The sequence below is a fragment of the Chlamydotis macqueenii genome, chromosome 31 (assembly GCF_036417535.1).
Source record: "Chlamydotis macqueenii isolate bChlMac1 chromosome 31, bChlMac1.mat, whole genome shotgun sequence".
Taxonomy (NCBI): domain Eukaryota; kingdom Metazoa; phylum Chordata; class Aves; order Otidiformes; family Otididae; genus Chlamydotis; species Chlamydotis macqueenii.
This window is the reverse complement of record NC_141586.1, coordinates 159,197-173,274: the sequence shown is the minus strand read 5'-3', so window position 1 is coordinate 173,274 and position 14,078 is coordinate 159,197. Positions and strand designations below refer to the sequence as shown.

General features: G+C 65.7%; 1 protein-coding gene and 1 long non-coding RNA gene across 2 annotated transcripts; both read right to left on the bottom strand.

The window, feature by feature from the left end:
• Positions 1–2,331: 2,331 nt before the first annotated feature.
• On the bottom strand, positions 2,332–3,011 carry LOC147596926 (uncharacterized). The gene is made up of 2 exons (XR_015261295.1): positions 2,928–3,011; positions 2,332–2,895 (listed from the first exon to the last, which is right to left on the bottom strand). It is a non-coding gene; the product is annotated as an uncharacterized LOC147596926 (long non-coding RNA).
• Positions 3,012–3,794: 783 nt separating this feature from the next.
• On the bottom strand, positions 3,795–6,869 carry SNRPD2 (small nuclear ribonucleoprotein D2 polypeptide). The gene is made up of 3 exons (XM_086769167.1): positions 6,733–6,869; positions 4,946–5,125; positions 3,795–4,192 (listed from the first exon to the last, which is right to left on the bottom strand). Coding segments are annotated over exons 1-3 (357 nt in total). The 5' UTR covers positions 6,735–6,869; the 3' UTR covers positions 3,795–4,017.
• Positions 6,870–14,078: the final 7,209 nt, after the last annotated feature.

Here is a 14,078-nt window from a genome sequence, read left to right as displayed (position 1 = left end):
ATGAGCAGGCAATGTGCCCTTGCGGCCCAGAAGGCCAACGGCACCCTGGGCTGCATCAGGAGAAGCGTGGCCAGCAGGTCGAGGGAGGTGATTCTGCCCCTCTACTCTGCCCTGGTGAGACCCCACCTGGAGTACTGTGTCCAGTTCTGGAGTCCCCAACACAAGAAGGACATAGACCAGTTGGAGAGGGTCCAGAGGAGGGCCACGAAGATGATAAAAGGGCTGGAGCACCTCTCTTATGAGGACAGGCTGAGAGAGCTGGGGCTGTTCAGCCTGGAGAAGAGGAGGCTCCGGGGAGACCTGATAGCGGTCTTCCAGTACCTCAAGGGGGCCTACAAGAAAGATGGGGAGAGGCTGTTTAGTAGGGCCTGTTGCGATAGGACGAGAGGTAATGGTTTTAAAATAGAGGGGGGTAGGTTTAGATTGGAAATTAGGAAAAAATTTTTTACGATGCAAGTTATAGAACACTGGAACAGGTTTCCCAGAAAGGTGGTGGAGGCCCCATCCCTGGAAACGTTCAAGGCCAGGCTGGATGAGGCTCTGAGCAACCTGGTCTAGTCAGGGATGTCCCTGCTCCTTGCAGGGGGGTTGGACTAGATGACCTTTGAAGGTCCCTTCCAACTCTAACTATTCTATGATTCTATGATTCTATGATGCTAGAAACATAGAGAAGTTCCCTGGGAAACAGAGGCAATGTTCAGCGATTTAAGCAGACGGGTGATCAGTGTTAGGATGACAAAGTTAAAATCAGCAAGAAAAAGTGTGAGATTTGTTTAAAGAATAACCCTAGAAATATTAAACAACCACCACGGGGAACCACATATAAAGAAAAGCCGCCTGGAAATTATTGGCAGACTGATTTTTCAGAATCGCCACGACAAAATGGAAACAGAGATCTACCGGTATCAGTAGATACGGCCAGAAGTTGTTCCCTGTCGCACCAATAGGCAAGAGAGGTATTTAAGAAGGGGAAAACAGAAAAAAGAGAAAAGAGAAGATGTGAAGCAGCTGAGCGGGGGGCAGAGAGGGGGAAGCGCGAGCCTCGTGGGCCTTGCAGGCCTCACCCTCTGGCCTCCCGCCGGGCAGCCGACTGGGCCCAACTCGGCCCGGCCTGGCTGCAAGAAGTGGAGAGGAGATGAGAAGTGAATAAGATGTAAAAAGGATCCTGAGAGGCGTCTGCCAGCCTGTTGTGAGGAACGGCTGCAGACGCCAAGGTCAGTGAAGGAGGAGGGGGAGGAGTAATGCGGCTCCTGGCCAAGATTCCTCTGCAACTCGTGGTGACGACCATGGTGGAGCGGGTTGTCCCCCTGCAGCCCATGGAGGTCCACGGAGGGGCAGAGATCCACCTGCAGCCCGTGGAGGACCCCATATCGGGGGAGGTGGAGGCCTGAAGGAGGCTGTGGCCCGTGGAGGGCCCGCTGGGACAGCTGCTCTAGAGGGACTGCACCCCGTGGAAGAGATGACCCACACTGGAGCAGTTTCACAGAGGACTGTGCCCCGTGGGAGGGACCCCACGCTGGAGCAGGGGAGGAACGTGAGGAGTTGTTCCCCCGAGGAACGAGCGGCGTAAAGCGACAAGTGTTGAACTGACCGAAACCCCCATTTCGGGAGGGGTGGGGGAGGTTCTCGTGTTCCCTGTCTCACTCTCCCGCTTTGGTTTCAGTAACAAGCAGAGAGTTGGCCACGGGTCGAGGCTGGTTTGCCTGTGACGGCAGCTGTAGGGATCTCTCCTGTCCTGATCTCAGAGCTCCAGCCTTTTCCTCACGTGAGCTCTCCCGTTCCCTCGGCGGCGGGGGAGTGAGAGAGCGACTGCGTAGTCTGGGCCCGAGTGGGGCTGAGCTACGACACCGGCGTCCACACAAGCACCTTGTCAGCCGGCTGCTGCGGTGCCGGGACGGCGGTGCCGGCAGCCTGGAATCAGAGGGTTCGGGAGCCCAAGAGCTGGGATGTCTCTCCAGGGAAGGGGGCATCCACAAAGCGATTGGAAGAGGGGCACAAGCTCGCAGCCTCTGGAAGTGACTCCTGTTGGGCACGAAGGGAAGAGATCCCTCCAAGGGAGATGTCACAGTCACCCAGGCAAACGCGCCACCACGGAGAGAGGAATCCCGTTCCCGAGGGAATCGGCCGCGCTGGAAGTGGGATGGGAAACCTGCCTCGGCCCTACAGACACGGCTACATGAGCTGCGGGGAAAAACCACTGCAAATAGAAGTTCCCTCCGGAAAATAGCTGCTCCGGTCTCCACCGGCCCGAGCAGAGGGAACAGCCGTAGCTCTGCCGCTCTCGAAGGGAGCTCTGCCGCACTGACTCTGAAAAGAAATCCCAGTCCTGGCGGCGTTCAGTAAATTTTCCTTCTGACTGCACCACCAGCACGGCCACGGGTTTTGTGCCAGCCACGTACAACGCTTCTGCGTACGCAGCATTCCCAGTCACTGCGTTGGGACCGAGCCGCAGCGGAACTCCATCCCTCGGACCGTGGAGTACGAGCCCAGAAAATACCGACAAACGGCAAACTGCTGACGTAAGAGCACGTCGCGTAGGACACCAAGGATTCACTTGCGAGAGGAACGACCGCAGAGCTCACGACGTTTGTCTTGGTAGCAAACGAAACATTTGCCAGTTTGAAATCCATCCTGACGAAAATCCCGGAGCGATACTGGTCTGTGCCGAGAAGGGTGGTGGTGCCCGAGAACTCTGAGCGATTCCACGTCCGCTGATGTCACCGGAGACGCTGGAAATCACTCGGCTTTTGTGTTTGTCGCTTCCTCGAAACCACAGCCGGCGATTTTCCTGGCGTATCGCGACACAGGGGGCACCGGAGGGTGGCAGGGGCCTCCAAGATGGGGAATTGGGGTGGCAGGGGACACGGGGACAGGGTCCGGGGGTGGCAGGGGACGCTGCGGATGGGGAGTCGGGGGTGGCAGGGGACACCAGGGACGGGGAGCTGGGGGTGGCACAGGACGGCAGAACGGGGAACAGCGGACACCAGATCCCCCCGGCACCCTGACCCCCCCGAGACCTAGGGCCACCCCCCACCTCCCCCCGGCACCCTGACCCCCCCGAGACCTAGGACCACCCCCCACCTCCCCCCGGCACCCTGACCCCCCCGAGACCTAGGGCCACCCCCCACCTCCCCCCGGCACCCTGACCCCCCCGAGACCTAGGACCACCCCCCCACCTCCCCCCGGCACCCTGACCCCCCCGAGACCTAGGGCCACCCCCCACCTCCCCCCGGCACCCTGACCCCCCCGAGACCTAGGACCACCCCCCACCTCCCCCCGGCACCCTGACCCCCCCCCGAGACCTAGGACCACCCCCCACCTCCCCCCGGCACCCTGACCCCCCCGAGACCTAGGACCACCCCCCACCTCCCCCCGGCACCCTGACCCCCCCGAGACCTAGGACCACCCCCCACCTCCCCCCGGCACCCTGACCCCCCCGAGACCTAGGACCACCCCCCACCTCCCCCCGGCACCCTGACCCCCCCGAGACCTAGGACCACCCCCCACCTCCCCTGGCACCCTGACCCCCCCCCCGAGACCTAGGACCACCCCCCACCTCCCCCCGGCACCCTGACCCCCCCAGCACCCACAGCCCAGCCCCTCAGGCAGCCCCCCTCACTCCAGGACACCCCCCAGCCCGTTCCCTCCAGCACCCTGCCCCCCCCAGCCCCCCCGCATCGCAGGGCCGCGGCGTCACCTCCGCCAGCTCCTGCAGCAGCCAGGACGCCTGGGGGGGGACGCAGAGGGGTGACACGGCGGAAATCCGCCCGGGGGGCGCAGAGAGCGACACCAGCTCGTAACAAAACCGCTTTATTGTCCCGGGGGGGCAAAGCACAGCGCCTGAGGGGGGGACACACAGCACCCCCCCACCCCCAAATACCCTGCTGGGGTGGGGGAGTCACTGTGCGAGAGCCTGCGGGGGGCCCGGCCCGAGGACAGCGCGCGGGGGCTCGAGGCGACGCCAACGGCACCCCGAGGCGCCGGGAGGAGGCTGGGGCGGGGCGGGGGTGACTCCCCCTACTTCCCAGCGATGAGGGGGTTGCGCAGAACGACGATGACGGAGTCGCCGCGGAGGAACATCTTGGAGATGTAACGGTCCTTGTTCACCGGCTTGGATTTTTTCTTCCCCTTCCCGCTCTTGGGCACCTCCGTCCACATCTCCTTCACGTTCTCCAGCACCATGTTGCAGTGCCTGCCGCGGGGCGGGACGAAAATAAAGCCACCCCCATGCTTTTGGGGCTCCCCTCATCCTGTCGGAGCTGGGGAGGGGACGCGGAGGGGCTGGGGGAACACGGGGAGGAGATGGAGCGAGACCAAGAGAAATTGGGGGCGGGGGGGCGAAGGGATGGAGCGGGAGCAGGGGGAGCTCCGCGAGATCGTCCTGCCGAGTCTGCAGCAGCAAAGCGACACGGGGGCACCCCAGAAGGGTCCTCCGGGGAATCTGGGGACCTCGGGGGTCTCAAAGGGACGGTGGGGACCAGGAGGGGAAGACGCGGGCTCAGGGGGACGTTGGGTCACAAGGGGGCAGGACCCCAGGGGGACCCTGGGGGCTCTGTGGGGCTGACCGACGGGGACGCTGGGGACCGCGAGGTGCCGCAGGGGGACGCTGGGGACCCCGCGGAGAACGAGCGGCACCAGGGGAACACAAGGGTGACGCCGCGGGAGGTCACTTCGGGGACCCTGGGGTGACTGGGGGGGATGCTGGGCACCAGAGAGGTCCCAGAGCGCATTTTGGGGGTCCTGGCATAACCCGGGGGGGCACCGGGGACCGCGGGGTGACCCAGGAGGACCCCGGGGGACAGCCGTAAGCCCTGGAGGCGACGGAGAGCGGGGCCGGGGAGCCCCTGGGCACAGCGGGACGCCGCAGGCCGCCCCGACGAGCCCCTGCGGCACGCCAAGGGCCCCGGAGCCCCCTCGGGGACGCTCTGGGGACAACGCCGCGGACCTGTCGAAGGCCTTGACGCGTCCCAGGAGCTTCTTGTTGTTGCGGCAGTTGATGAGGACCTGGGTGTTGTTTTTGACGGACTGGGTGAGGACGGAGAGCGGCCCCGTGTTGAACTCCTCTTCCTCCCGCTTCTGCAGCTCCTCTGGCGTCATCTCGCTCTTGGGCTTGTTCAGCAGGCTCCTGCGCGGGGCCGGGCCGGGGAGGGGCGCTCAGACGGGGACGCGGCAAGGGGGGCGCCGGGGGGGCAGGGGACAGCAGGACGGGGCACCGGGGGGGCAGGGGACACCGGGGGGGGCAGGGGACACCGGGGGGGGGGCAGGGGACAGCAGGACGGGGCACCGGGGGGGCAGGGGACACCAGGGGGGGCAGGGGACACCGGGGGGGGGGCAGGGGACAGCAGGACGGGGCACCGGGGGGGCAGGGGACACCGGGGGGGGCAGGGGACACCGGGGGGGCAGGGGACACCGGGGGGGCAGGGGACAGCAGGACGGGACACCGGGGGGGCAGGGGACACCGGGGGGGGGGGCAGGGGACACCGGGGGGGGGGCAGGGGACAGCAGGACGGGGCACCGGGGGGGGCAGGGGACACCGGGGGGGGGGCAGGGGACAGCAGGACGGGGCACCGGGGGGGGCAGGGGACACCGGGGGGGCAGGGGACAGCAGGACGGGACACCGGGGGGGGCAGGGGACACCGGGGGGGGGGCAGGGGACACCGGGGGGGCAGGGGACAGCAGGACGGGGCACCGGGGGGGGGGCAGGTGACACCGGGGGGGGGCAGGGGACAGCAGGACGGGGCACCGGGGGGGCAGGGGACACCGGGGGGGGGCAGGGGACACTGGGGGGGGGGCAGGGGACACCGGGGGGGGGCAGGGGACAGCAGGACGGGGCACCGGGGGGGGCAGGGGACACCGGGGGGGGCAGGGGACACCGGGGGGGGCACCGGGGGGGGGCAGGGGACACCGGGGGGGGCACCGGGGGGGGGCAGGGGACACCGGGGGGGGCAGGGGACACCGGGGGGGGGCAGGGGACAGCAGGACGGGGCACCGGGGGGGGCAGGTGACACCGGGGGGGGGGGGCAGGGGACACCGGGGGGGGGGCAGGGGACACCTGGGGCCGGCAGGGGACAGCAGGACGGGGCACCGGGGGGGGCAGGGGACACCGGGGGGGGCAGGGGACACTGGGGGGGGGGCAGGGGACAGCAGGACGGGGCACCGGGGGGGGCAGGGGACACCGGGGGGGGCAGGGGACACCGGGGGGGGCAGGGGGCACCGGGGGGGGCAGGGGACACCGGGGGGGGGGCAGGGGACAGCAGGACGGGGCACCGGGGGGGGGCAGGTGACACCGGGGGGGGGGGGCAGGGGACACCGGGGGGGGGGGGGGCAGGGGACACCTGGGGCCGGCAGGGGACAGCAGGACGGGGCACCGGGGGGGGCAGGGGACACCGGGGGGGGGGCAGGGGACACTGGAGGTGGGGAACCGGGGGGGGCAGGGGACACCGGGGGGGGGGGCAGGGGACACTGGAGGTGGGGAACCGGGGGGGGGCAGGGGACACCGGGGGGGGCAGGGGACACCGGGGGGGCCCAAGGGCCGCCTGGACACAGCGGGGTTCGCAGGGGACACCCGGACAGGGAGCGGGGGGCGCGCAGGGACACGGGAGGGGCTGGAGGGGGACACCGGGCCGGGAACCGGGGGCTCCGGGAGCAGCGGGGCGGCGGAGGGGACGGGGGGGCCCTGGGGGTGGCGAATGCGGGGAGCGGACCCCCCCCCGGGCCCGGTTCCCCCCTCACATGGCGGCTCCGCTCCGGTCCCGCGGCTCCCCTCGTCCGCGCGCCCAGCGCGCTCCCGCCCCGTCCCGCTTCCGGGTCACGCCGCCGCCGCAGCTTCACTTCCGGGTCACGGCGCCGCCGCGGAGGGGGCGAAGCGGAAAGGGGGCGGGGCGAAAGAGGGGGCGGGGCCGAGGCACGGCCACGGCGGCAGGATACGGGGGCGGGAGGGGAACAAATTTAGTGGGGAGAGCGGTTTTGGGACCCCCCCCCCCCCGGGCCAGGAAGGGCAGGAGAGCTCAGAGGGGATCGGGGCTGGGGGGGGGCGCTGGGGCGGCAGGGGCTCCGCCCTGGGGGCCCCCCCGCCCCCTCGGGAAGGGGCGGGGCCTGGCAGAGCGGCGGGGGCGGAGTTTAGGCTGGAGGGGGCGGAGCTGAGGCCGGGGCGCGGGGTGTGTGGGCCTGAGGCCCAATGGGGCGGGGGGCAGTGGGCGCGGCCTGGCCGCGGCCAGGGGCGGGGCCAAGGCGTGAGGGGGCGGGGCCGGGGTGAGGGGCTCTGGCCGGCCGCCCGGGAGGGGGCGTGGCCGCGGAGAGGGGGCGTGGCCGGGGAAGGGGGCTCGGCGCGGTGGGTGCGGGCGCGCAGAGGGCGGTGGCGGCGGCGGCCATGGACGGGCGGCCCGGGGCGAGGTAGGGGGGGGCCGGGATCGGGCCCACCGGGCGGGGGCGACCTGGGGTAAGGACCCCGGGGGGGCAGGATCGAGCCCCTGGGGTGAGGGGGTCCCTGGGCAGGGTCGTCGAGGGGCGCAGGATCGGGCCCCCGGGGGCGTGTCCCGGGACAGAGACCCCCGGGGGACCCAGGATCGGGCCCCAGCGGCAAAGACCCCCAGGGGAGCAGGATCGGGCCCCTGGGAGTGGGAGGTCCCGGGGCAGAGACCCCGGGGGGGGGGGGCAGGATCGGGCCCCTGGGGGCGTGTCCCGGGACAGAGACCCCCGAAGGGGGGCAGGATCGGGCCCATGGGGGTGAGGGGGGTCCCTGGGCAGGGTCCCCGAGAGGCGCAGGATCGGGCCCCCGGGGGGCGTGTCCCGGGACAGAGACCCCTGGAGAGCTCAGGATTGGGCCCCAGGGGCAAAGACCACCGAGTGGGGGCAGGATCGGGCCCCCGGGGGCGTGTCCCCCAGTGGGGACCCCCGGGGGGGGCAGGATCGGGCCCCCGGGGGGAGTCGCGGGGGCGGTTGCTGGCGCGGGGGGCGCCCACTGGTGAGCGGGGGGGGGGGGGGTGGTCCTGGTGTGACGGGGAGCAGCTGCGGGTGCTCGCAAGCGTCCTCGTGCAAGCTGTGTAAAAGCGGGCGTGGCCTCGTGCGAGCCTCGTGCGTGCGCGTGCGAGCCTCGTGCCAGCCTGGTGTGAGCCACGTGCCTCCTTGTGCCTCCTCATGTGCCTCCTCGTGCGTCCTCGTGCGAGCCATGTGCTTCCTCGTGCGTCCTTGTGCGAGCCATGTGCCTCCTCGTGCGTCCTCGTGCGAGCCGTGTGCCTCCTCGTGCGTCCTCGTGCGAGCCATGTGCCTCCTTGTGCCTCCTCATGTGCCTCCTCGTGCGTCCTCGTGCAAGCCGTGTGCTTCCTCGTGCGTCCTCGTGCGAGCCATGTGCCTCCTTGTGCCTCCTCATGTGCCTCCTCGTGCGTCCTCGTGCGAGCCGTGTGCCTCCTCGTGCGTCCTCGTGCGAGCCGTGTGCCTCCTTGTGCCTCCTCATGTGCCTCCTCGTGCGTCCTCGTGCGAGCCGTGTGCCTCCTCGTGCGTCCTCGTGCGAGCCGTGTGCCTCCTTGTGCCTCCTCATGTGCCTCCTCGTGCGTCCTCGTGCGAGCCGTGTGCCTCCTCGTGCGTCCTCGTGCGAGCCGTGCGGCAGCAGGGAGCAGCACGGGGCCTGTGCCAACCTGAGGATGCTGGGAGGGGGGCGTGACGGGGTGATGTGCCATGACACCGAAACCCTGCCCGGTGCACACGCGTGTGCGAGGACTTGCGGCGCGGCTCGCCCTGGGGGGGCGGGGGCCTCGTGCGCGTGTGCGTACATCATGCGTGGCCTTGGCGTGACGTGGCCGGGTGCGTCTGTCGCGCGCGTGTGTGTGTGTGTGTGTGTCCAGCCCTGGCACCCGCACGCCTGCGTCCCCTCCCCGGCCTCTGGAGTCCCCGGGGGGGCTGCGAAAGGGACCTGGGCGTCCCCCCGGCCCGGTGCTGGTCCCAGTGAGCGGCGGATTCTGGTCCCAGTTAGTGGCCAGTGCTGTTTCCAGGCTCTGGCTGGTGCTGGTCTGAGTTAGCAGCTGGTGCCGGTCCCATTTTCTGGCTGGTTCTGGTCCCAGTTAGTGCTCGGTTCTAGTCCCAGTTAGCAGCTGGTGCTGGTCCCAGTTAGTGGTTCGTGCTGGTCCCAGTTAGAGCCCGGTTCTGGTCCCAGTTTCTGGCTGGTTCTGGTCCCAGTTAGTGGTCAGCGCTGGTTGCAGCTAGTGTGGGTTCTGGTCCCAGTTAGTGCTCGGTTCTGGTCCCAGTTAGCACCTGGTGCTGGTCCTAATTAGCGGTTCATGCTGGTCCCAGTTAGAGCCCGGTTCTAGTCCCAGTTAGCAGCTGGTTCTGGTCCCCGTTAGAGTCTGGTGCTGGTCCCAGTTAGCAGCTGGTGCTGGTCCCAGTTCACAGCTGGTTCTGGTCCCCGTTAGAGTCTGGTGCTGGTCCCAGTTAGAGCCCGGTTCTGGTCCCAGTTAGCAGCTGGTTCTGGTCCCAGTTAGTGGTTCATGCTGGTCCCAGTTAGAGCCCAGTTCTGGTCCCAGTTAGCAGCTGGTTCTGGTCCCCGTTAGAGTCTGGTGCTGTTCCCAGTTAGCAGCTGGTGCTGGTCCCAGTTCGCAGCTGGTTCTGGTCCCCGTTAGAGTCTGGTGCTGGTCCCAGTTAGAGCCCGGTTCTGGTCCCAGTTAGCAGCTGGTTCTGGTCCCCGTTAGAGTCTGGTGCTGGTCCCAGTTAGAGCCCAGTTCTGGTCCCAGTTAGCAGCTGGTTCTGGTCCCCGTTAGAGTCTGGTGCTGTTCCCAGTTAGCAGCTGGTGCTGGTCCCAGTTCGCAGCTGGTGCTGGTCCCCGTTAGAGTCTGGTGCTGGTCCCAGTTAGAGCCCGGTTCCGGTCCCAGTTCGCAGCTGGTGCTGGTCCCCGTTAGAGTCTGGTGCTGTTCCCAGTTCGCAGCTGGTGCTGGTCCCAGTTTGCTCGGTTCTGCTCCCAGTCCGTGCCCGGTTCCTCCCGTTTCTCCCAGTTTCCCCAGTCCAACGCGAGGGGCGGGGAGGGGGCCCCCGGCTGTCCCGAGGGGGGCTGCCAGCGCACGTGCGGGCTGCCCCCCCATTTGCATACATCCGCCTGGCCCCGCCCCCCCCCGCGGCCCCCGCCTGCGGCCCCCGGGCACCGCGCCAGGAACAGCCCGTCCCGGCACGCGGCACGCGGCGCGCGCGGCTGCACGCACGGGGACACGCGGGCACGCGCGGGGACACGGACACACGGACACACGGACACACGGACACACACGGACACACGGACACACGGACACACGGACACACGGACACACGGACACACGGACACACGGACACACACGGACACACACGGACACACACGGACACACATGGACACACACGGACACACGGACACACACGGACACACATGGACACACACGGACACACGGACACACACGGACACACACGGACACACACGGACACACGGACACACACGGACACACGGACACACACGGACACACACGGACACACATGGACACACACGGACACACACGACACACGGACACACACGGACACACACGGACACAAACGGACACACGGACACACACGGACACACGGACACACATGGACACACGGACACACACGGACACATGGACACACATGGACACACATGGACACACGGACACACACGGACACACGGACACACATGGACACACGGACACATGGACACACACGGACACACGGACACACATGGACACACATGGACACACGGACACACGGACACACACGGACACATGGACACACATGGACACACATGGATACACGGACACACACGGACACACGGACACACATGGACACACATGGACACACGGACACACGGACACACGGACACATGGACACACACGGACACATGGACACACATGGACACACATGGATACACGGACACACACGGACACACACGGACACACATGGACACACACGGACACACACGGACACACATGGACACATGGACACACATGGACACACACGGACACACACGGACACACATGGACACACACGGACACACGGACACACACGGACACACACGGACACACACGGACACACATGGACACACACGGACACACGGACACACACGGACACACATGGACACACACGGACACACGGACACACACGGACACACACGGACACACACGGACACACGGACACACACGGACACACGGACACACATGGACACACGGACACACACGGACACATGGACACACATGGACACACATGGACACACGGACACACACGGACACACGGACACACATGGACACACGGACACATGGACACACACGGACACACGGGACACACATGGACACACATGGACACACGGACACACGGACACACACGGACACATGGACACACATGGACACACATGGATACACGGACACACACGGACACATGGACACACATGGACACACATGGACACACGGACACACGGACACACGGACACATGGACACACACGGACACATGGACACACATGGACACACATGGATACACGGACACACACGGACACACGGACACACATGGACACACGGACACACGGACACACATGGACACACACGGACACACGGACACACATGGACACACGGACACACGGACACACACGGACACATGGACACACATGGACACACATGGACACACGGACACACGGACACACACGGACACACGGACACACACGGACACACGGACACACGGACACATGGACACACGGACACACATGGACACACATGGACACACGGACACACACGGACACACGGACACACGGACACACACGGACACACACGGACACACGGACACACGGGACACACATGGACACACACGGACACACACGGACACACGGACACACGGACCACACACGGACACACGGACACACACGGACACACACGGACACACATGGACACACGGACACACGGACACACACGGACACACGGACACCGGACACACGGACACACACGGACACACGGACACACACGGACACACACGGACACACATGGACACACATGGACACACGGACACACGGACACACACGGACACACGGACACACGGGGAAAACACGGACACACACGGACACACGGACACACGGACACACACGGACACACGGACACACATGGACACACATGGACACACGGACACACACGGACACACATGGACACACACGGACACACATGGACACACATGGACACACGGACACACGGACACACACGGACACACGGACACACGGGGAAACACGGACACACACGGACACACGGACACACGGACCACACACGGACACACGGACACACATGGACACACATGGACACACGGACACACATGGACACACACGGACACACACGGACACACGGACACACATGGACACACGGACACACACGGACACACGGACACACATGGACACACGGACACACGGACACACATGGACACACATGGACACACACGGACACACGGACACACATGGACACACGGACACACACGGACACACGGACACACATGGACACACGGACACACGGACACACGGACACACGGACACACGGGGAAACACGGACACACACGGACACACGGACACACACGGACACACGGACACACATGGACACACATGGACACACGGACACACGGGGAAACACGGACACACACGGACACATGGACACACATGGACACACATGGACACACACGGACACACATGGACACACACGACACAGGGATACCACATGGACACACCATGGACACACATGGACACACACGGACACACATGGACACACACGGACACACATGGACACATGGACACACATGGACACACACGGACACACATGGACACACACGGACACACATGGACACATGGACACACATGGACACACACAGACACACACGGACACACATGGACACACACGGACACAGGGATACACATGGACACACGGACACACATGGACACACATGGAGACACATGGACACACACGGACACACATGGACACATGGACACACATGGACACACACAGACACACACGGACACACACAGACACATGGACACACGGACACACACGGACACACACGGACACACATGGACACACCACCACGGACCACAGACACGGACACACATGGACACACACGGACACACACGGACACACGGACACACACGGACAGCACACGGACACACACGGACACACGGACACACATGGACACACATGGACACACCGGACACACACGGACACACGGACACACATGGACACACGGACACACGGACACACACGGACACACGGACACACATGGACACAGACACATGGACACAAAGAACGGACACATGGACACACGGACACACACGGACACACGGACACACATGGACACACGGACACACGGACACACACGGACACACGGACACACATGGACACACATGGACACACGGACACACGGACACACATGGACACACATGGGACACACACGGACACCACGGACACACATGGACACACGGACACACACGGACACACGGACACACATGGACACACGGACACACGGACACACGGACACACGGGGAAACACGGACACACACGGACACACACGGACACACACGGACACACGGACACACATGGACACACATGGACACACGGACACACGGGGAAACACGGACACACACGGACACATGGACACACATGGACACACATGGACACACCGGACACACATGGACACACACGGACACAGGGATACACATGGACACACATGGACACACATGGACACACGGACACACATGGACACACATGGACACACATGGACACACACGGACACACATGGACACATGGACACACATGGACACACACAGACACACACGGACACACACAGACACATGGACACACGGACACACACGGACCACACGGACACACATGGACACACACGGACACACACGGACACCACATGGACACACACAGACACACGGGACACACACAGACACATGGACACACGGACACACACGGACACACATGACACACGTGGACACACACGGACACACACGGACACACATGGACACGGGGACACACGGACACACGGACACACACGGACACACGTGGACACACGTGGACACACGTGGACACACACGGACACA